This window comes from Condylura cristata, unplaced genomic scaffold, assembly GCF_000260355.1.
Source record: "Condylura cristata isolate star-nosed mole 26May11 unplaced genomic scaffold, ConCri1.0 scaffold00024, whole genome shotgun sequence".
NCBI classification, from domain to species: Eukaryota; Metazoa; Chordata; class Mammalia; order Eulipotyphla; family Talpidae; genus Condylura; species Condylura cristata.
The window spans coordinates 14,441,173-14,464,490 of record NW_004567125.1 but is presented as its reverse complement, the minus strand read 5'-3'; the positions used below and the strand labels follow the sequence as shown (position 1 = coordinate 14,464,490).

Sequence of the window (23,318 nt, the reverse complement as noted above, 5' to 3'; positions counted from 1 at the left end):
ATCTCCATCTTATATGTTTAATAGTTGGGACTCATTATTTTCATTTTATAAATTCAGCTGAAACTCAGAGATGTTAAGTGACTTGTCTAAACCATAAATCTAGTAATCAATGCCACCCTAACGCTACATTATGAACAGCCACAAAACCTAGTGGGAGGTAGCAATGAACATTTTCTTATCTCATGAATATGTGGGATTTGATTATCTTGGTTGGATAAGGCTGATCTTGTGTAGGCTTGTTGCATGTCTGACATTCATCAGATTATTGGCTAATTCGGGGCCACCTCAGGTGATATGACTGGGGTAGTTTGGTTATATAGGTCTTATCCTGTGCTAGGCTATCCCAGGCACATGGCCATAGTGATATCAGAAGAACAAGAAAGAGCAAGCCCAATACACAAGCAGTTCTGGAGCTTCTTCTTCCTCTGTCATGTTTACTAACACCCTGTTGGTCAAAGCATTTACAAGGCTGAGCCAAGAGTAGGAGGGCTTTGCAAGGTCACAGACCAAAGGTTATGGGTACAAGTAGTGGTGAAAAGTTGGGACCACAAATATTCTACCACAGAAACCCAAGACAATCTGATCCCAAACTCTTCCCTCTTCATGGGTTTCCTTTATCTTTGAAAATAAGAGGAACTATGAACAGGGCCTGTTCCTTGCCTTGAAAGTTCCATTAGGGAAGTCCAACATACACAAAATGTATACAGGAGACCTGATATGTGCTATAACAGAGGCCATAAAAAAGTAGTGTGATAGTACAGAGAAGGGGATGATTCATTTGACTACAAATATTTGTTCAAGAGACAACAGAATGCATCAGGAAGCATATGCCCCCTAGTCTAATTTTAGATATTGACTGTTGATAATATCTTGTTACCATCGGCTTAGGGAGTTACACTCTGAACCTCAGTTTCTTCATGTGTAAAGTGGACATCATAATAGTACTTCTCAATGAGGATTTTTATCAGGGGTAAATGAAATGATACATATAAAACACTTGGAACACAGTACATAGCATGTGCTCAACTAAGGTGACCACTTATTACTGAACCAGTTGGTGAAACCAGTCCACCATATCCAAGTCTACTGAGTGCCATATTGGGCTCTGTTATTCTAGAAAAGGGGTCAGCTCTGCCAATGCTGACTCACTAAGCGTTTATAAATGGTATGCCAAACACTGTGATAAAGGCTGCTACATACATTTCTTGGACACTCCATGATCAGGTAAGAGTTTCTCCTTCACTCTCTTTTTGGTATCTTTAAATCTTGAGTCAGAGGATAGGCTCTTGTTACAGAATGAACAGGAAGTTTTCTGGAAACTAAGAACTAGTCATCCTTTCTCTCAATATTTCTCTATTTTGAATCTAACATCTGTTCTTCTCTTCTTCTCTTCAGCATGTTTGGTATGGCATACCTCATCTGCAACAGAAATGAGGGTTACCCTTTGCTGGGTAGGTAGTGGGCCTTGATTTTTAAACTGCTTTATTGACCGATAACATCATGCAGCAAAGCACACCAAAGATAAATCTGCAGCTTAATGAATTACCACAAAGTGAACATGTAATCACCATCCAGGCAAAGACAAAAAAAAAAAAAAAAAAAGCAGTAAAATCTCTCACCTGCCTTCTTTCTCTCCCTTCCCCCAAAACGTCCAACACTCTTGACTAATTCGAATAGACTGATCTTGGTTTTAAATTCCTATAGATGAAATCATACGTTGCATAATTACACATGCCTTCTTTTAATCAACATTAAGTTTTGCAATGTGTTGTTGGGTATAGCTTTTATTCAGTTATTTTTATTACTATTTAGCATTTCATTTTATAAACATACCAAAATTTATTCTTTCTTTTGTATATTTGAGCTGTGTTCAGTTTGGGGTTCTTCTGAATAATACTGTCATAAAAATTCCTGCACTAGTGTTTTGATGAACAAATGTATGCATTCCTGTTGTTCAAGTAAGAGTGAAATTGTCAGAACAAAGTGCAGTTTTGGTAGATGATAGCAGTATGGTTGTATTTATTCACATTTTATCATGAGAATTTCAGTTTCTTTTTAGCCTTGCATGCAACTTAATTTTATCAGTCTTTGTAAATTTGGTATTATAAAGCTGGGGGTATAAAGTGAATAGTATCTCATCACAGCTTTCATTTGTTTCTCTAATGTGGTTGAGCAACTTAGTCATGTTATTGGCCATTTGAAAATCATCTTTTATAAAGTACCTGTACAAGTTTATTGCTTACCTTTCAATTGTTTTTTATTATCATCTGTTGGAACATTTACATATTCTGGAAATGGGTTAATTGCCATTTTATTTATTGTATGTAACTTTTCTAATTCTATGCTTATCTTTTTTTTACTCCATAATGATATACTTAATGAAGAGAATTCTTAATTTTAATGTTGTACTATTTGCCCATCTCCTATTTTATAGTTAGTTTGCATATACCATTTAAGACATCTTTCCTCACCGAAAAGTCATAAAGATATTTTTCTAAATTCTCTTCCAGCAATTTTATTTTACCTTTCACATTTATATCTATGAGCCATCTGTCAGTGATATTTTTGTGATTCTTGGTGCTAGGGACCCTAGTCTAAGGAAACTACCCCAAAGCTGGTGAGGAAAACAGAGATAAAATGAGGTAGGGATACTCCCTCTGAAGGGAAAGTTCCCATGAAAGTTGACTTGTGGGTTCTGAAGGCAGCCAATCCTTCCACTGTTCAACCTAAATTCCCCTAGAAATATCACCATAAGTTAAACCCTGCTCATAATTGCTCCAGGAAATTAAGCAGATTAATTTGGGGGAACATTAGGACAGACCGTCGATATCAGCAAAACCTAAAGGAGACAGTTCCAGAAGAGTACTTGGCACTTGGGCCAATAGCAAAGCCCCAATTTCATGCAGTGAGGTGCATGAAAGTCTCTTCTTAAAAGTCCAGATCCCCAAACTACTGAAGACAAGAGAAGAGAAAGAAGGCCTGATCTCACCTTCCTCTGAAGCCTTACTTTCCATTCCAAGATGTAGTTGTGGTAATGATTAACTGGATAATGATTAACTACCCCCTTCCTACAAGGTTGCAAACTCAATATAGCAGTCATGTTGGGTGGTCTGGTCCAGACACCTTTCTTGCCCTGATTCCACCATCAATAAATAAAGATCAGGTCCATATGTCATTCCTTAAAGTTATAGTAAAAACAGACTGTCAGAGCTTTGAAGTATAGGGGATACCCTTCTCTCCAGGACTCTGTACATAAAATAGTATGTTCAAACAATATAGATGACAACAAAATTATAATGAATGGGATTTTTCTGAGTCACAAATACATAAAATCTCAGGTTTGAAGAACATCTTTAGATACAAGATACATCTTTACAAGGTTCATGTACTTCAAGTCAAACTTACTTTGGATTCCAGCTAAAAAGGCAATCTATAAGGTCATAGTTATATGTGTGCTATGTGAAGAGAATGCACAGAGCTGGAAAATTCTGCTATGTGGCCCTCTGAGTTTGATCTGAATGCAAAGTCTCAGGCCCAAAAAGAACATCAGGCATCTCACAAATTTGAATTTCAAATGCATTTCCAGAAAGGAATTATTTCATCCAAAAGAAGCAAATAGTCTGCAGAGTAGTTTTTCATTAAACCGTACTCAGAAGTTTACATTACTAAGCAAGATACTTAGCTTCTCTGTAGAAACATGTAAATTAGGTTAGTCGCTCTGGTTTTCAACAGACATTTAATAATACCTGGATAAATCTTTACAGTAATTCCCCTCCCTGCGCTTGTTCAGTACCCACTGTCGATGAAGGCCTAAGATACTGCTTGCAATAAGATATTTTGTAAGAGAAGCTATACATCCAGATAATTTTTATTGCAGTTTATTGTGACCATTGTTCTATTTCATTAGTATCTATTATTGGTAATCTCTTCCTGTGATAGCTTATCATAGCTATAAATGCAGAGGAGAAAATAACGCAAAGACAGCCTGGTGCTATCAGTAGCTTCAGGCATCCATCAGGAATCTTGGAACATATACCCCACAGATGAGGGGGGACCACTGTACACTGCTGAGAACAAAATGACCCTCTGTGGTACCCATCAAGCAGAGAAGTGGTGATGGCCCCATGTGTGTTCCCAACACTTTAGAGAGAAATTGCTCACTCCTTTAAAATTACAGTACTCCCAGCAACTTGTCACCCAGCTTTCAAAGACTGTGGGTTGAGTTTCAGATTTCAGTCTGAGCATCCTGTTACATATATATATATAAATACACAAGAAGAATAACAGTGGCAGGATCATAACTCAAGGTGACTTTGAAGTTCTTTTTTTCTTTCTCTAAGATTCTCATTCTAAGATTCTATTTTCTGAGACTGTTTTAGTTTTATAGTCAGAAAAAATTATAATTTATTTTCACCAAGAATTTATTCTTATGACAGAAGCAATCTATACATGATTTTTGAAAGCAAAGTGAATTTTTTCTATCACTGCTAATTCTTCAGCCCTGATGTAAATGTCCTTTCTCCTTATGGAGGGCAAGGTAGCTTCACAGAAGCAGAAATAAAAATATTTTATCCACAATTGTTCAATACATGACCCTTAACTTTAATGCAATTATTTCCTCATGTAATAAGTTGTAGATTATGTCTAGTGTTTTATAAACAACAAAAATAAAAAAGAAAGAAGAGAAAAAGGACAAGCATTAGGTCAGATAGCTCTGGCTTAATTCTTAGTGGTGTAATCTATACTAATCTCAGTTTTCTACACTATAATTAAATAGACATTATAATTAACCTTTTAAGAACGCTTTCCCTCACAGCTTGTGGGAATCAAAACTGTAAAGCCATTTATAAATCAGAAAGCTCTAGAACAGATTTTTTAAAAAATCTTTAAGTTGATTGGATTTGCTCCCTTTTTAAAAAATAAAAATAACAGGACGTGATAAGGAGATCAAATACTTCATATGTACTATGAAGGAATTTTTGATGTCAAACTGCAGCCGAGTCCTAATGTATGAAGGATTGGCAGGATATGGAAAAAGCCAGATACTTATGGAAATTGAGTACCTGGCCCAAGGTGAGAACCACAGGTGAGTGTCTTGCAATGATCATTTCATCTGAACCCAGATGAGAATCCTAACATCTCTAAGAGTTTAATTTATTTGAATGCTTCTCTCCTTTGTACAACTTAACCTTATGCAAACTGTCTGCAATCTATCAATTATTTGGGCTCCATGCTCTGTGTGCTAAATAAATAATGCACCAAATGCAAATAACGCATTTTCTGAGCCAAAAATATGAGAAGTTAGGTTTACCCTTGGAAGTTCTGATCTAATGCCAGGAGGGACTTAGGTGGCAGTATTTGAAAGTTTCCCTGGTAATCCTAAGTCAGACAGGTTGAAAACAACTGGCGTAAATACTAAGGCTAGACTGAGCCTGCAGAACAAACACCTAATTTTATCCAGCTGACTGACCAGAGAATCACTAGTTCAAACCGCTTAGCCCTGAGAATGGGAAAAGAAAAGGATAGCCCTTGGGATTTTCCTTTGGGAGACAGAACTAATGTACTTACCTCACACTTTTTCTCTGCCCTGTAAGCATGCACAAGGGTTCTCTTTGTGACAATTCGCAAGCCCCTGACAGAGGAGGACAGTGTGGTATTTAACAAAAGTGCCAAGGCCCAAGGTGATGGTGTTCGTAGCTCACATTCACCTGACCTAACAGTTTTGAGGGGAAAATGCATATTAACCTTATGCTATTTTCAGCTGTACTTCTGCTCTTTTTAAATGTCAGGTCTGAAGAAAGCCATTTAAAAAATACCCCTAATGTTGCTGAGGGGGTAACTCACAACAACCAGGAGACATTCATGAGTCATGTCTTCTCTCTCTCTTTTTTTTCTTTTAAGATTTATTTATTTATGCATATAGAACTGGGGTACAGGACAGAGGTACAGGGGCAGAGAGGATTCACAGAGACAGAGCAGGGAGCAGAACAGACAGATCCACTGAAATATACTGCTGAAGGGAGCAGCAGGAGGGACAGGAGAGGTCTGCCTCCCTGGCTGGGGATCAAACTTGTGCCAAAGCAGTTGTGGCTAGCTTCATAGTGCGCGCTTAACCCGTTGTGCCACCAGGGAGGGCTTCATAAGTCATGTCTTCTATCACAGTTTACCTACTACATTCCAGGAACTCATGAGATCTGTACTAGTTTGCTAGAGCTGCAGTAACAAATGACCATAAACTGGGCAGCTTAAGCAGAAATTTATTGCCTCATGGCTCTGAAGGCTAGGTGTTCCAGATCAAGGTGTCAAAAGGATTAGCTTCTTCCAAGAGCTGTGAGGTAAAATATATTCCAAATACATTTACATTCTGGTGGTTGCTGGGAATTTTGGAGTTCCTTGACTTGTAAAGGCATCACCCAGTGTCTGTCTTTTAACGTTACATGGTGTTCTCCCTGTGTCTGTGTCCTGTTATAAAAACAACAGGTACATTAGATTTATGTCACCCTACACCGTTACTACACCCAATTCCCAAATAAAGTCACATTTTGGATATTGAGGACTAAAAAGATTTCAACACATGAATTTGGGAGGTTTATGGGTCAACTGGAACAGGTGTCAATGCCCTAAAGACATGTAATAGCTAATCTTTGCTCTCAAGCAGCTCTCACAGAAAAAAAGGAGAGAGAGAAAAAGAGAATAATTAAGATTACACTAAGAATAGAACATGGTAAGGACAAAATAAAGGCCTACAATAAAGTATTATGAGGAGGAGGGGTATGCAACCCAAACTTGGGGCTTCAGGCTACAACTAAGCAGAGACAGACAAAATAGGAAAGGGGGGGTTGGGTATAACTGAGAAGTGATAATATTCCAGCCTGAAGAGAGAGACTAAACCCATGTGTGGAGACAAGAAACAGCTGTCAGTGCAGAGAACCAGTGTCAGTGTGTTGGTGGTAGACATCTAGGCAGAGAAATACCATGAAGCCTTGGAAGATCTTGAATGTTGCAGAGGGGAGTCCAGACTTATACCTCTAGGCAACTGAGTGACTACACAAAGGAGAGAGGACACACATCTCTCTAGAAACTTCAAGCTTCCATGAAGGTGCAAGTTCAGGGACCCTGTCATGAGGCAGAGATAATAGCGCACTATTCAGTAGTAGAGATGAGAGTATGGGGAGGCCTAGGGCTGGAGAAGAGAGGATGGATAGGCTGGATTATCAGGATGTAGGGACATAGTGGAATGGGGGAGTGTATCTGAAATGGGGATAATGAATAGCTTCCCAAAAGCTTGGGACATCTCTGTCAATACAATTGGATACAAAGAGAACTTTCCTTCAACTTTTATGATTTTCAAAATAGATATTTAAAGACTCTCTTCTGATTCTTGGCTTTCTTATAAATAGGACTATTGCTATTGCATTGACTAAGATCAGCTTCCATCAGAATTTTTATGCCATCCAGATACTCATGGCCAATGTACTAGGTTTGGATACTTGTAAACATTATAAAGAACGACAGAGTAATCTTCAAAATAAACTCAAAAAACTGTTGGATGAAAAGTTCTACTGTCTTCTTAATGACATTTTCCATGTCCAGGTAACTGACTAGTATTAGTCTTTCACAAGAAATAGTGATGGGCAAGGCAGCAACTCTTCCTGATGAGCTAGTGTTTCTTTGGCCTTTATTGTCTTTGCTCATCTGGAACATCTGGGTAGTGAGGAAGTGATAACCAATTCTCTCTTGAGTGAGCATCCAATTTCCTGAGACACAGGAAAGGTATCTAGAAATACCCTATACTCAAACAAATTCAAATGGCTACCTGCTTTTTTCATCCCCCCCCCGCCCCCCCCCCCCCGGCTTTCCATCATAGTTCTACCAGCCTCACTGGCCTGGAGAACATGTCACTCTGCTCTCAGGTGACTGCCAAGGCAGAGACCAGAGTGCCCTGATCTTCCTCACATCTTTTTATTCAGTGATAAAACATTCGAGCCAGAGATATAGGGACATTAAGGATTATCTAATACATGAAGCTTTGGAGACACAGAACAGTGACGTTGTTTGCCCAGTTCATAAAGAACAGGTAGCCTATGCTGTCTGAAAGTTCTTGATATGCCACTTACCACAGGACTTACCTTAATATCCATTTTTCCTAAGTAAAACAAATGCAAAAAGGGCTTTAACTTTTATAACAAAAAGTGATAAAAGCAACCCTGTTGGTTTTGCAGTAGCTATTCTAGGGGTAGCTGCACCCCAGTGAAAGTGGCCCCACCCTGTCATTCCCAAGAACCATGTGATACCTAGTGTGTGACACACATTCCTGCAGTTGCCTTTGGTTACTGTTATTTTAAGTTTGTATTATTTTGACATATTAGTTGGTATGAGTGGTGGGTGGTACAGTGGGTCTGGAAGCCTCAAAATTTTCCATATATAATTCATTGTAGTTGCTTTGCTATTTCAGCTTACTAAAGCTTTCACAGGAATGCTCTACTCTCAGTAAACCTGTAGTTTTCTTTGCTATTTTCTCATAGTCAATATTGTCATAATTCATTTACAGTTCCCTATTTCACGAGAGGTTTCCAAGATGTCCACTGTGAAAAAACAAAAGCTATTGGAGTCATTGTTTATGAAGATCTTGGAGCAAGTAAGAGCATCTGTGGACCCAGTAATGGGGGTGGGGAAGGGCAGGGTAGGAAACTCAGTGTCTTACCATGAAGTTCAGTGACTGAGGGGAGCAGAATCCACTGATGAGAGGCTTGGAAATATGTGAAGACTTTATCCTACCGTGTTTTATGCTCCTCCATCCTTCCAAACTTTGTCAGCCATTTAGTCATACTTGAAAGGAGTCCCTTCCCATTATTTCTCCTGGGAGCTCGACCTCTCCTTAGAGCCAGCCCCCTTTTTCTTTCTCTTTCTGAGATGCCATATATACATACAGCTGTAGGTGCAGATGCTAGTCAGACTATCAACGTTTGAACCCTTCAGTTTACATTTGCTACCTGAGTAGCCTTGAGCCAGTGACTTACCCTGTCTATACTTCTGCTTTGTCATTTATAATAAGGAAAGTATTAGCAGTTAGCTTATAAGGTTATACAGTTGAAGTGACTAGATTGTATGTCTCATTCACCCAACATCTCATACTCATCTCCCTGAGTATTGTCTACCCACTATAGTGCATACATGCTCACGATCACCATATTTATATTCTAGTTCCCACCTCCCTTAAAAGCACCAGAATCACATTTTAAGAACTGTCTATATTTCTTCTTGGGTGTAATAACTTACTCTTGATGAGTTATTTTTTCTACACTGTTAAACATCCATTTTTTTGTCCTTTTACCATTGTCCATTCTTCCTCAGCCTGATCTTGATCTTTGATTTAGTTGATGGCAAATTTATTCATGCATCCTTTAAAGTTATCTGTGCTCCCTTCTTCCTCACCAGTGACCACATCTACTATAACTACTCAGTTGCCAACTCCTACTATTTTTGACTGCAAGACACCTTTGAAACTCCCCTTTCTCAGCTGCCTGCTGTACTTCAGTTTCTAACTCTTCCTGGACAGTTTCCATATCTTTCCAACAAATATCTGTACCTTACAAGTCCCCATGCCAATTATACTACATGAAACCATCAGAATATATGCAAATTGCACCCATGCAAGCTTTATACCATCCAAATAGTTCCCCGTGCTATAACAGCCTAAAATATATTTTTTAACCTGGAGAATTGCTACTCATCCTTCAATGTCATCTCTTTAGTGAGAACACCCCCAAATCAACTAGACTTGACTATTGCCTCTTCCATTATGTTTCTGTAAAGCTGCAAACATATTTCTTACTATATTTACCACACTCTATTTCAATTTGTTACTCACATACATGTCTCTCCCCATCAGGAGATTAAGCTTCTTAAAGACACTGAACCTCTTAATCATCATTGATCAGTAGAGAATCTAACACATGTAAATGACCAATACAAGTGTGTGACATTGCATTAAGTTTCCAATACAGCCTCTTCCTCCTCCCCACCAGGCAAATATACAAGGCAGTGTCTTGACATTCCTAAATGTCAGACTTTGGCATTTTTGCATTACAAGTTTGCAAACAAGCTTCTTTAAAAATCTGGATATTTGGGGTGATGCATTTAACCCCTAAAGATTCAAAAGGGCTTAGTTTGGGTATAGGAGTTTGTTTCGTTGGTGACTTTGTTTTAAAATGACTCAGTTGTTTCTGATGTACAACCTAAAGAGAAACCTTAAACATATGGCACAGCCTTTTGCTGTCATGTGACCTTGGCAAGTTAGTTAACCTTTCTGTGCTAGATTTTCTCAGCAGGCTTTCAATAGCACACCTCCTGTGAGTGTTAGGTAGATGAAATGATTTAATTTATGTAAAGAGTTTCTCAAAGTGCTAGTGGCATAGGAAGGGTATGGCAAATGTTGGCTTTTACTCACATTAAAGAGAACTCAATTCAGTCTCCACAAATCAAATATGATGAAACTGGGGCCAATGTTGTATTAATGATTTCATACTTTTTTTGGATACCTGTTTACACTCTTCAATTCACAAATAATTCACTGACAAAGCTAACAACTAAAACTCACATTTTCACCTGTTTTTAAAAAGTATCAGTCAAAAGCAAAACAAAATAATGCTAATTTCCTCATCCATTAAAATGTTCACAGGTGAGTGACATGCTCTCGCGTAACAGAATAGAGCTGTAAGGGCAGACTGCTTGTGTACATGTGACCAGGCAAATTATAGCACTTCCTAGTGGTTGTGTTATGAAATTTGACATTTTGAAATAACGGTCACTGCTTTTGATTTTAAAAACATAAAGGGAAAGAATGGTTGACCCACTCTCTTCTTAAAGGGAACCAGAAGAAGTCAAGAGTAGTTTGGAGTGGTGAGAGGAAATTTGTTTTTTCATTTAGATGCCTCACATCATGGAAATACAAGGACCCATGATGCAAGGGGTCAACACTAACATGTTGGCTTTATATTTTGTTTAACACTGAATCCCCAGCACCTACTCTAGTAAATGCAGAATAAATGCTTAATGGGTGAATAAATAATTCACACTTGTTAGGAAAGGGTAGTTTACCTAAGAAATGACCCATGTGGTCTGTTTTTAAGTGTAACATATTCTGGAGTTCAGATTAGAGTGGTATAAACTTCCTTTCTGTACTGTGTATTCACTACCTAACCCCAAGGGCTAGGTATTTGCCTTATATTTACATAAAGATGTGACCACATAGTAGTACATTTCAGACAGCTCTGTCCAAAATCTCTCACATTCTAAGTTAATGGAAATCTAAATTGATTAAAATTCATATAAAAAAAGAAACAATATAATTTAGCACCCAATTCAATGACTGCACATGCATATCCATTACGTACAAGTATAAAGCCCAGAGACCCTATAGCATGTGTTTGTCTCTCACCTTGTCCAGACAGTGAAAGAGGAAAGGATTATTTTCATCATCGATGAGAGCCAGTTTGTCGATACCACCTCTTGGGCCTTTATGGAGAAGCTTATCCGAACTCTCCCTATCTTTATCATCATGTCCCTGTCACCCTTCACCAACAACCCCTGTGAGGCTGCCAGTGCCATCATGAAGAACAGAAATACCACCTACGTCACCCTTGGACCTGTGCAGCCTAAGGACATTCGCAACAAGGCTTGCCTGGACCTCAATGTCCAAGGAATCCCCAAAGAACTGGACTTGTGAGTAGCCTCTTTTGGTCTTGAGGTCTTAGCAACTTCCTTTCATAAAACTCATTCATCACACTGGCAAGACAGGTCTGCTCACTTTTTCCATAGACGGTTCCCTTGGAAACTTTGAGTGACACCTGGTTTCTCTTTCATCACGCTGAATATGGCTAGCTCACTTTAATCAGCACAGACTAAGGGTGTAGTGAGGGACGAGGATATCAAAGGCAAACTCGTTAACATGACAGCAAAGTTAGCTGAAGATGCAGGCGTTGTGTTTAGCTGAAGATGCAGGCAGTGGTGTTTTCTGCCTCTGTTAGCTGGAAGCTGGCTCTGCTGGGTGCTTTCTGAGCTTCAGTGCTCCCTCTGCTGGGGATTGACAGCAGTCCCCTTAACACCTGGAAGAAAAGACACATCTTTTCTTCGGCTGCTAGTTTGCAATCTGCCTGGGTGACTGCATCCTTTTTTTATGATGGTTGCCTTGTTCCTGGAAGAAAGATGTCTTTGACCGAGTCTCATTTAAAATAACTCCAAGCATGGATTTGGTCATATTCTCCCTTTATCTCTGTCTCTCTGTCTGTGGTGAATGCTGTCTCTATATCTATAGCCATGCTCTTATCTATCTGTATATGTATCCATATTTACTACCTATTTTATTATATATATCTAATAATCTATTTGAAGGATATATTGACAAAAATATAAAGTCACATATGGAAAACGTTTTTTTTTTTATGGAGGGGGGATTATTCATATTTATAAAAAACTGAAAACAGTTCAGACATCCATCTCCAAGAAGACAGGCAGAATAAAATAGGGTAGCCACACACTGGGTGGTAATAAAGTGGGGAAGGAGTCCCAGGGACTATGCTGGAGGAATCTGGGTGCCTTAGAGATGGGGGTGGTGACATGCACCTGAGGAGAGGTGAACTTACTCCCCTAAATTATATATCATGTTGTAAACCAATATTGCCACAATTAAGAACAATATGCTGTCTTTTATCTAAGGGGGGAATAACAAGATGCCCCTTGTTGCTATTGGATTTGCTTGAAAAACCGAAAAATATACACCATGACTACTCCAGCAGCCCAATATGTTTTTAAAGGGAATATTGAAAAGATAGACCAGAAACAAATTAAAATGGTTCCTTATAAGGCAAGGAAGGACAGCAAGACAACAGATGTGCCTTCATATTTACTTTTGGCTTTGGAAAGTTGGAAATGTTTCATGTCATTAATAAATGAAAGAAAAAGAAAAAGAACAAACTCTACAAATGGAAAACAAACTGGATAAGTGGAAATTAGAAGAGATTACTTTCAAGTGATGAAGAAGTCTCAAATGTTTTGTTCCTAAAAGGTGGTTCATGGGCGTAAACAGGCTGTCTCATTGTCCTTCTAGGTATCTGGTAGAGGGAAGCTGTGGGATTCCATTTTACTGTGAAGAATTGCTTAAAAACCTCGATAAACACAAGGTACTTGTTTTCCAACCAATGGAATATGAAGAAAAGACAAATATCACCTGGACTAACCTGTTCAGTAAGTCCCTGGGGGGAGGGCAGAGAGGGGGGCAAGAACAGACCATCCAGAGGCTTCCTGGGTCAGAGGTTTGGGGAGGAATTTTGAACCTAATGTTCCAGATTCTGAGAGAACTTAACATTGCCTGGACTCACTGAACCGGGTGAAAGGATGCATAACTGACATAGACATACAAGAATATGGGGGCATCGTGTCACCCAGACAAAGAGGGGTTTAGGTGGTATCTGGGGCAGTGGAGGGGGATGTTTTCCAGAGGTAAAATGACTAGTCCAAGCAAATTGCCAACAAGGTTCTCATGCCACAGACATATATATGAGGTTGAAATTTTGAAATGATGATACTGATGGAGGAAAAGAATAGAAAAGGAGACAGCACAAGGTTAAAACCTGACTCATGCAAGGAGGTGGTGGCAGAGGAACTAACACGACAATAAGCCAGTCATGGTGACTTCTATTTCAGACTGCTGTGTCAAACTGCTGTAGGGAATATTGGAAGCACAGACCTGAGGGTAAAGATACAGAGATTGGGCCACGGTGAGACTCGACATCGTTATCCAAAATCACCAGCAAACAGGCCACTCCACGATGAGTGAGCCCTTCCCCAAGAGAAAAGGACTATATCAGAGCAGTCTCTGCACTGGCTCAGGGCAGCCAGCCTCTGCCCATCTGTGCCTGTCAGGTGCTTCTTTCCACTGGCCCTGCAGGGCAGCAGCCTCCTGCCTGCCCATGACCTACACCACGCCAGGGCTTTTCTGCACTGACCTCCCTTAGCGGAGGCCGCTCTCCTAGGGCTGCCCACCTGCAACCACACAGGCCTGCCTCAGCAAGCCTGTCCCTTTCGGGGCAGCTCTTCCTGCCCGCTTGTGCCTATGCAAGTGTCCTTCTCTGTCTGTCCCTGCTCCTATTAAACCTGCTCTTTAAATAATAGCTGAGTCTCTGTCTCATGGAGAAACTCACCTGGGGAACTCACTGACTGCTGCTGAAGGGGGAGCTCTGGTGAAACCTTTCCCAGAGTGAACCCAAGGACCCTGAACTCTAAAATGACATCAGTATGAAGGAAGCCAGTTGGAATCTTTAGGAAAATAATTTTAGTGAAGGGAGAAAAAAGCGTGGGGCTTATAGAATTGGGTAAGAATAGAAACTGGAACTCAGAGGATTAAACTAATGTGAATGATGAGGGAATATTTGTGGAGGAGATACTATATTTATCTAGAGAGTTGGCAATGATAGAAGAAGAATTCATAAGCTAGTCCACCCTCCAAAAAATAAATAAAAATGTGACTATGACTAGATAAAAAAGATACAGGAAGTTGAAGGGATAATCATCTCTTCCATGAAACGAGAACTGCAAAGACGCAGCCAGGACACACTTTTGGCTTTGAAGTGGGGTCCAGAGTTCCATTGCCGTCTCTACTATTTAATCGCTGAGATTTGGGGGCTATCACAGTCTTCACTGGTAGGTATTTGCCACTTGTGATATGGTAATGTGTGCTTTCTTTCTCTTTTTCATTAGTCTTGTTACCTATTTGTCAATCTTGATCTTTCTAAAGAATCAGCTCTTTGTTATGTCGATTTTCTCTCTTGTTTTCAATTGCATTGACTTCCGCTGTTACTATTTTCTTCCTTTTGCTATCATGGACTTTCAATCTGCTCACCTTGGTGGTGTGAGTTTAGATTGCTGCTGCTTTGTAGATGCTGCTGCTTTGTAGCACCCACATTTTAGTGCTACAAACGTCAGTTTCAGTAATGCATTAGCTCAGTCTCACAAATTTTGGTATTTTCATTTTTATCATTTAATGGATTCCTTAATTTCCCTTGAGATTTTCTCTTTTGTCATGGATTATTTAGAAGAAAGCTGTGGGTTTCCAAGTATTTGAAGATATCCTTGTTATTTATGTTAGTGGTTTCTGGTTTAACTTTATTGTAATTGGGGAACATCTGCTGAACAGTGTCAATGCTTTTAAATTTGATTGTTTTATTGCTCAGACAGGGATTGTTTTGGCCAATGTTATGTAGATGCTTGAAAATAATGTGCATTCTGCTTTTGTTGGTAGAGTATTATAGAAATGTTGATTGGATCCTGTTGGTCGATGTGTTAGTGAGTTATTAATCTTGGGGTTATTTAATCTAAACTTGAGTTTATTTCCTATTTAACTATCTATCATTTGCTGAGTGGAATGTTGAAATAATCTATTATAATTGAGGACATTTCTTTCACAATTGTATATTTTGGTTTATTTCCTATTTAACTTAGTCTATCATTTGCTGAGAGGAATATTGAAATAATCTATTATAATTGTGGGCATTTCTTTCAGTTCTAACATTTTATTTCATATATTTTGTAACTCTGTTGTCTGGTGCCTGATTTAGGAAGGCTAATTTTCTTGGTGTGTTGATATATTTATCAGTATTATATGACATTCCTCTTTGTCTCTAGTAACTTTCTTTGCTCCAAAGTTCACTTTGCATCACATTAACATAGCTAGTTCTGCCTTCTTTTGGTTAATAATTGCATGGCATATCTTTTTTCTATTCTTTCAATTGCCTGATTTCATTACATTTGAAGTGACTTTCTTATAATTGAGTCATGTTTCAAATCCATTCTGATGATTTTTACCTTTAATTGGTATATTCAGATATTTAATACAATCATTGATATGTTAAATCTGCCATTTACTTGTCTTGGTTTGTTTGTCATGCCTCAGATTTTCATTTCTCCTATTTTCCATCGAGTTGTTTCAATACTTTTTAAATTTCTATTTTGAATTTTCTGAAATGGTTAAGTGTGCTCAAGTTATGTAAGAGAATGTTGGTATTCTTAGGAAATACAGAGAAAAGTATTTGGGGGTAAAGGGGCAGGAATTATGCAATTTAGATGCAAACACTTCAGAAAAAATGTGAACACAGAGCACAAAGGATAAAACAAATACATGGGCCAAAACAATAGGTAAGTTTGAATAAGGATACACTGTTATTCTTAACTTTTGGTAACACTTTCTAAAACAAGCATTAAGAAAAAAAAAAAAACAAAAAAAAAACCTTTCCACGGAGTTTACAATAAAATCCAAACTCCCAGGCAGAACCGGAAATCCCTGCAAGATCGGACAACCCCTCCTCTGACTTCACAGGTGCTCTGAACCTTGCTGCAGCACAAGGCCGCCAGCTGATCCTCCTACTCTCAGGCTCCTTTCTGCCTCCCTAAGGCTGTTTCCTTTCAGCAGGTGCTTCATACAGCTGGCTCCTGCCCCCAGGCATTTCCTCTTCAGGGCCACTTTTTCTGACCATACTTCTATCACCATGCTGATTTTCACACAACTCAATCACATTGTTAAGATTTTCCTAGTATCTATTTATCTGCTGTTGGTTTTCTGTCTCCCAATATTAGAATGTAAGCTCTGGGAGGTAAGAAATCTTAATGCTCCTGAATCTCAAAGTTTAGGCAGTTAATACTGGCTGAGTGATTAAAGTTAATATTGATTGAGAGCTAATGCTGGAAAGGGAAATAAAAAAGTATACAAGAACATGGATCAAGTCATAGCCTTGATTCCCATTCTCCTGTCTCCAGCTCGCGCATGTGTGGTACTTGCAGACATGCACACACAGCCATACTCATACCTGCTCCCCTTTTTAGTATGTGACTCTCACTTGGCTTCCCTAAGCCAGAACTGCTCCTATTCCTACCTTTCTCCTTAAGTCTCTGACCAGTCCTCAGCTTGGTTTCTCTACCTGAGTCTACTCCTCCTTGAGGACATTCTTCAATTCTATCCCTAACCCTTATCCTTAACCCTCTTCCATTGAAGCCCTTCTGGGCCCACCAAATCTTAATTAATTATTGCTTCTTCCCACAACAACCCTTTGCCCTTCAGTTCTTGAGTCATTCTTCCTAGTAATATGATTAGTTACTCAAGTATCTGTCTCCATGGATTTGAAGCTCTTTGAAGACTGGATGCTTTAGCCATGTTTATAGTCTTCACAGTCAATGGAGCATAAAGAATGCTTCATAACTGTGTACACATTGATAGGAACCCTCTGCGCATGTGCCTACCTATGTGGAACAGGGGCTGCCTTGCAGTCTAGCTCACTGTGTACAAGGCCATGGGGAACTTAGCTCTAATCTCCTACATCTCACTTATTACAGTGTCTGCAACTCAAGTTTACACAAATAACTGGGGAATAAATTAGTGGTGCATTTTGGAGTACCAGGAGACAAAAGTATTGGGAAGCTTACTATTTGAGCCTCACCATTTTAATGTCTTCTTCTGATTATAACCATGTCTTAAGTAAAGTACAGTGCCCCACAGAACATTTTTGCATCTGACTGCAGTTAGTGAGCATGCATGCAAGTTCATGTTACTATATACTCCTGATAACATTGAAACCAAATTCTTGTTAAGCTGCATATACTATGGAAGCCATCTAATAATTTTTACCAATCCTTTTGGAGAAAGTAGGATAGGCAAAACATTTAAAATAAATTTAGATTTTCATAATCAGGTTTACGTAAAACACAGTACTACTCCAGAATAGTCGGTAAGCAAACTTCTGCCAACTCTTTGTGCCATTTTCTCCATCTCTAGCTGTCATATCTTGATGACAACAGGATAGACTCTCAGTGTTTCTTTGCTTTTATTTCTCCACAGAAAATTTTGCTAAGCCAACTGAGGAATTAAAAGTACTTACTCTCAATAATGAGGAGAAAAATGAAGAAGTCTGCAATCTTGCATATGGTGTGAGATTAAAAAACATGTCACCACCAGCATCATTGAAAGGTAAAGAAAACCTGAACTGCTATTCATTTTCCAGCACTTAGACTCCCCTTATGCTCTATCAAGAATGACTTTTTAAAAAGAAGAAAGGAAGATAGTAACAGGTGATGGTGCCCGCTCAAGCAGTGGGAAGGGCCTGTGCCAGACTTGTGGGACCCACTTTCTCCAGTGTATGTTCTGGAATCTGATTTGGTTTCACTTATAGGCAGAATGTAGGGGATCCAAATAAGAGATCAGAAAAAAAAAAAAAGGTGATAAGGTGATTATAATAAGTAAAAACCAAAGTCGACAAGCAACTATAAACCAGAGAGACACTGCAGGTGGGGGCAGGAGTAGGGATGGGAAGAGCACAAGGGACTACAGTGATGGTAGTGGGTGCTGGGAATTTCACGGGGGCTACTGCCAAGATGAGAAAGCATGCATTTATAAAAATGAACACTGATGTAAAAAATATATAAAATAATAATAAATGAATAAAGTTTTGTGAAGCAGCATAAAGCTGCACTTTCTTAATTAAACAGAAACCAAATAGAAAATCTAATGCTGATTTCCTGCCAACTACTTTTATAAGAAGTAACAAATATGGGAATTTTTATATATATCATGATTCTTTTAAAGAAAAATAACTTTTCAGCAATGTTCTACTATGAATTCAATTCAATTCAATGACATTTATAAATATTCAAGTATTTAGATGATGTGGAAGTACCTCAAGATTCTCAACCTTCAAAAGAACACTATCTGTGTTTTGTTCACTGTGTCTATTAAAGTAGGAAGGTAGATTAGCTTGGTTTAGTGTGATGTAAATAAGCTGAGAAATTAAAATTTTGTTGCTCAGAAGTATGAGGTCTTTCTGGTCTAGATGTTTAGGAAGCCACATGAGCAATGGCACTTGAGCTTAGGTAGGGCATCTTGATTGGAGCTAAGAGCTCTGAACATGAGCCTAGAGATGGCAATGGATTGTCACAAGAATAAATGATTCTCTGGGGTAGAGAAGGAAGAGCCTTAGTGCTGGAAGATTCTGCGAAAGATAATAGCCAGTAAGGGAGATGGGGAGAGCCAACTAGCTAAGTCAACAGGTCCTACCTAAGTCAGTCAGGTCCTACCCCTTCTGACAAGAGTGGTCCACCATGACCTACCTTCTCCTTACATGACCTTATCACTCTTTGACAAAACATCAGAACCCTTTGAAATCCATCTTCCTTTTGTGTGGCCATTATGCCATGTATAGTTTTAGACCTACCTGTATCTTTTGAACTCCTAGCACAAATGCCATCAGCTCTGAAGGAGGGTCTAAACAAATATTTCCTTTGGCTTAGCTTGGCTAGGTTTCTGTAAAAAGGACCAGTAAAGCAGGGTAGTCATCCATATCTGGAATGTTCTTGATAAAGAGAGATGACTAGTTCCCTACTGTGTGGCTTTCCACTTGCAGAAATCTCTCTAGTCCAACTGGATAGCATGAGCCTTTCCCACCAGATGCTGGTAAGATGCGCAGCCATCATTGGCCAGATCTTCACTACAGAGCTGCTGTTTGAGGTTCTCCCTTGTTGGAACATGAAGATGATGATCAATGCCCTGGCAACCCTAGTAAAATCCAATGTCTTTGACTGTTTCCGGAATGGCAAGGAGCTCCAAATGGCCCTAAGACAGAATTCACCTTCGTTTGAGGTCAACTATCGCTCCCAGTTCCTGAAGCCCACTGCTGGCATGGGTGAGTAAAGCTGGAAGAGATTCATTGTGCTCTTAGTTAGTGGCACATCTAGGGCATCTCTGGTGGCCTAGGGGTTAAGTCTCAGTGCTCTCACTGCCTGGTTCATTCCCCATCCAGGGAGGTGACCCACATAGCATAGCAGACCTCTCCTGTCTCACTGCTGTTCCCCTCAGCAGTGGATTTCACAGTTCTACCTGTCTGCTCCCCACTTTGTCTCTGGTGAATCCTTTCACTACTGCACCTATGGCCTGTACTCTAGTTTTTCTATGCAAAAATAAGTAATGGTGCATCTACATTGCATTAGGAATTGACTCATTGTCCATTGCTTAGCTGAAAATCCTTTCTGCTCTCTCTAGCTCATAGTGTGAGTGAAGAGCTTCTTGAACTGGAAAGCGAAGTGATTGAGTGCCACATCATTCGATTCTGCAGACCCATAATGCAGAAGACAGCCTACGAGTTGTGGCTGAAGGACCAGAAGAAGGCCATGCATTTGAAATGTGCCCGCTTCTTAGAAGAAGATGCCCACCGATGTGACCACTGCCGGAGTGGGGACTTCATTCCCTATCACCACTTCACAGTAGACATTCGGCTCAACACTTTGGACTTGAATACTATCCGGAAGATGGCTAAGTCCCATGAATTTCAAAGTAACATATATCATTCTGCATTAGTCTTAACTATCCATGGGAACATGGAGATTAGACCTAGAAGGAGGATTGAGATCTGAGGGCTGGGGCAAAGCAGTGATGAGACTTCAGCAGAGTAGCCAACTGGGGGAATGGGAAACATTGGGGAATATGTGAGTAAGTGAGTCCAGCAGAACCAATTTACTGTGCCCTTGGCAGCGAGGGTTTGGGGATAAGTTCTCTGTGACCCAGCGATCAAATCCAAAGGGATTAAACAGATCCAGCTTCATTCACGACAGGGCTTGGAGATGGAATCTGAGGTGATAAAGTGGGAGAAAGAGCAAGCTCCCCAAACTTCACAGGTTAGAATGCTGTTGCTTTGTCAGTTTCCTTAGTTTGAAACAAGATCTTCTCAGGAAAAGAACAGGAATGGCAGAGAATTAGTCAGGGCTAAGCAGGTGAAGGCTCCAGAAAAGAGGAGTTGAGTCCAAGGCAGGGATTTAAGACCCTCTGAGAAAGAAGAGTTAAAAAGTCCCAAAGATGAATAGAAACCAGCCATATGATCTGGGAAAACAGAGTAGAAGATTCAAGGGGTATAAAATTCAGGGGGCTTGTTTACTTTAGGTGTAAGGGATGCCAGATAGAGAGCAATAACACCAACCCCAGTCCTCAGTGGGGTGGTCAGGGAGACCCCAAGGGCTGAATGGTCAAATCAGAGGACCTCAGTGATAATGGGCTAAGTGTAGCTGGGCAAGCAGAGAGAGCTTCTATATTATAAGGATATTTAAAAATGGGAGCAAGTAATGTAAAGTGCCTGGCGCACAATAGGTAAAAAATGCTATTTGTCTCATTTGTTCTCCTTCTTACGTGCATTCTCATTTGATCTTCACATCAACCAGCCTGGTGGAAGGTTAGTTTCATTGTATACAAGACAAGAAAATTGTGGTTCTGGAAGGTTATTTAACTTGTCTACTGCCACAGAACGAGGGACAGATTTTGTTACATCTCAGGTCAATCTTATTCCCAAGCTCATGATCTGCTTATTACCCGTGAGCTTCCTTTTTCCTGAGTACAGCGGTGTCTCAGTGTTTGATCTGCATGTGTGAGTTAAGATTTTTCTAAACTATTGATGTCTGGTTAGATTGAAAGTTTTAAATTCAAACTTTCCTTTAGTTAGTCTTTGGAACATTTAAACATCTCCACCAGACACTGATTTCACTTTCTTCAGACTTGTTAATTTTTAGTTTTAGTTATTACAGAATAAATCAACTATGGCAGCATTTCAGTGACTTACTACCTAGATAATATATTTCCTGCACATGTAATGATCCAATGAGAATTTTCACAAACATTGCATTCAGTAAATCAAGGACACAGGCTCCTTCTATGTTAGTTTTGTTATCTCTTCGATGTTCAGAATTATTTGCTGTGGAAGGAGAAGGTAGAGAAGACACCTAACCATCTCAGCTCAAGGATGACGTATCATCTCTTACTGAATTCCCATTCAGAGCAAATGCTTGCATCACTTGAGATGCCCTGGGTATTGGGAAGGGTAGCTCCTGGCTGGGAAGCAACAGCTGTAAGTGAAAAGGGAATAAGTGTCTTTGATGGACACCAGACATCTCTGCCACATGGACCATTTCCACAACCCACGCAACTCATGTGTTTGTTTATTTTCTAGCTGAAGAAGAGATCACCTCTTCCAAAATAGGGATTCCAAAGAAATTTGACATATTTCCTGAAACTTTCAGGTACAGGCACAGATCATTGTTTCAGATGTAGAGTATAAAGAATTGTCATTAGAATCAGAAGAGTTTTAGAAGCACTGGTTTACTCAGTAGTTTGATCTTTTAGATTCAGAGGGGGAAAGGATGTGGGTGTGCCTGGTGAGTGTGGCCAATAGTGTCTATGTGGTTATCTAGCTCTCTTACTAAAGATAATAAAGGTTTAAAGATAATATAGTTTTAAATGATATCTTCATGTCAAAAGTCAGACTGTGTCTTCAAGGCATTACTAGTATTTACTTCTGCATTTGGACAGTTCTGAAGAAATCAGAGATAAGATTTTGAGTTTCTTGGACTTCATTATAACAAAGATGAAGACATCTGAGGAAGACATTATCCCTCTGGAATCATGCCAGTGTGAGGAAATCCTGGAGATTGTCATCCTGCCTCTAGCCCACCATTTTCTGGCTTTGGGAGAAAACAACAAAGCCTTATATTATTTCCTAGAAATAGCATCTGCATATCTCATCCTGGGTGATAGTTACATGGTAAGTCATGTTATTTCTAGAGCTCCTCTACCTTTGAGACAACTCACAGACCAACTCCATCTGTGGTCTCCATTCCTGCCAACTCCCTTGAAAATCACATTGCTCAGAGGTAACATGAACTGAGAAAGTTAGAACAGAATTGCAACGAGGTTCACATATCACTTAAAATATTGTCACCTTTAGGAACTTGTCATGAATTATCAAACTGTATAAAAGGTGAGGCTGGGAGGAGGGGGCTCATACCTTATTCACAAATGATGTAGATGACTCGGCCTCAACACTTCAGCATCAGCAGAGTCTTTCTCAGTGATGGCATGGTGGCATGTGTCTTCTGTCCTCTGCAGATACCTGTGAGATAAACATCTATTGGTCTCCAAATAGGGTCAAGTCTGTAATTTTGTGACCCCCGCCAAAGGCTGCCCCACTTCAGACTACATGTATTTGTGCTTGATTATCAAACATACTTTTTAGACCAACAAAGCCCTAGTGAATACGTCTTTGGGATAATTTTAAGTAAGTTTGCAGGGCAGTATGACCCTAGAAAAGATTTGATACCTAAAATGAAACAAAAAGCATTCATTGTTAAGTGGGGAGGCCCTATCTAGCTATCTAATATCTATCTATCTATCTATCTATCTATCTATCTATCTATCTATCTATCTATCTATCTATCTATCTATCTACCTACCTACCTACCTA

At 39.5% G+C, this 23,318-nt stretch overlaps 1 protein-coding gene across 1 annotated transcript in view; it reads left to right on the top strand.

Moving 5' to 3' along the window:
• ADCY10 (adenylate cyclase 10 (soluble)) overlaps positions 1-23,318 on the top strand; it is a 59,903-nt gene that overhangs the window by 17,299 nt on the left and 19,286 nt on the right. The window contains exons 12-22 of the mRNA XM_012728911.1: positions 1,396-1,451; positions 4,933-5,086; positions 7,401-7,593; positions 8,552-8,638; positions 11,450-11,724; positions 13,109-13,245; positions 17,885-18,013; positions 19,443-19,721; positions 20,078-20,446; positions 21,966-22,098; positions 22,388-22,619. Coding sequence (XP_012584365.1) covers positions 1,396-1,451; positions 4,933-5,086; positions 7,401-7,593; positions 8,552-8,638; positions 11,450-11,724; positions 13,109-13,245; positions 17,885-18,013; positions 19,443-19,721; positions 20,078-20,446; positions 21,966-22,098; positions 22,388-22,619 — 2,044 coding nt within the window. The remainder of the gene's footprint in view (positions 1-1,395; positions 1,452-4,932; positions 5,087-7,400; positions 7,594-8,551; positions 8,639-11,449; positions 11,725-13,108; positions 13,246-17,884; positions 18,014-19,442; positions 19,722-20,077; positions 20,447-21,965; positions 22,099-22,387; positions 22,620-23,318) is intronic.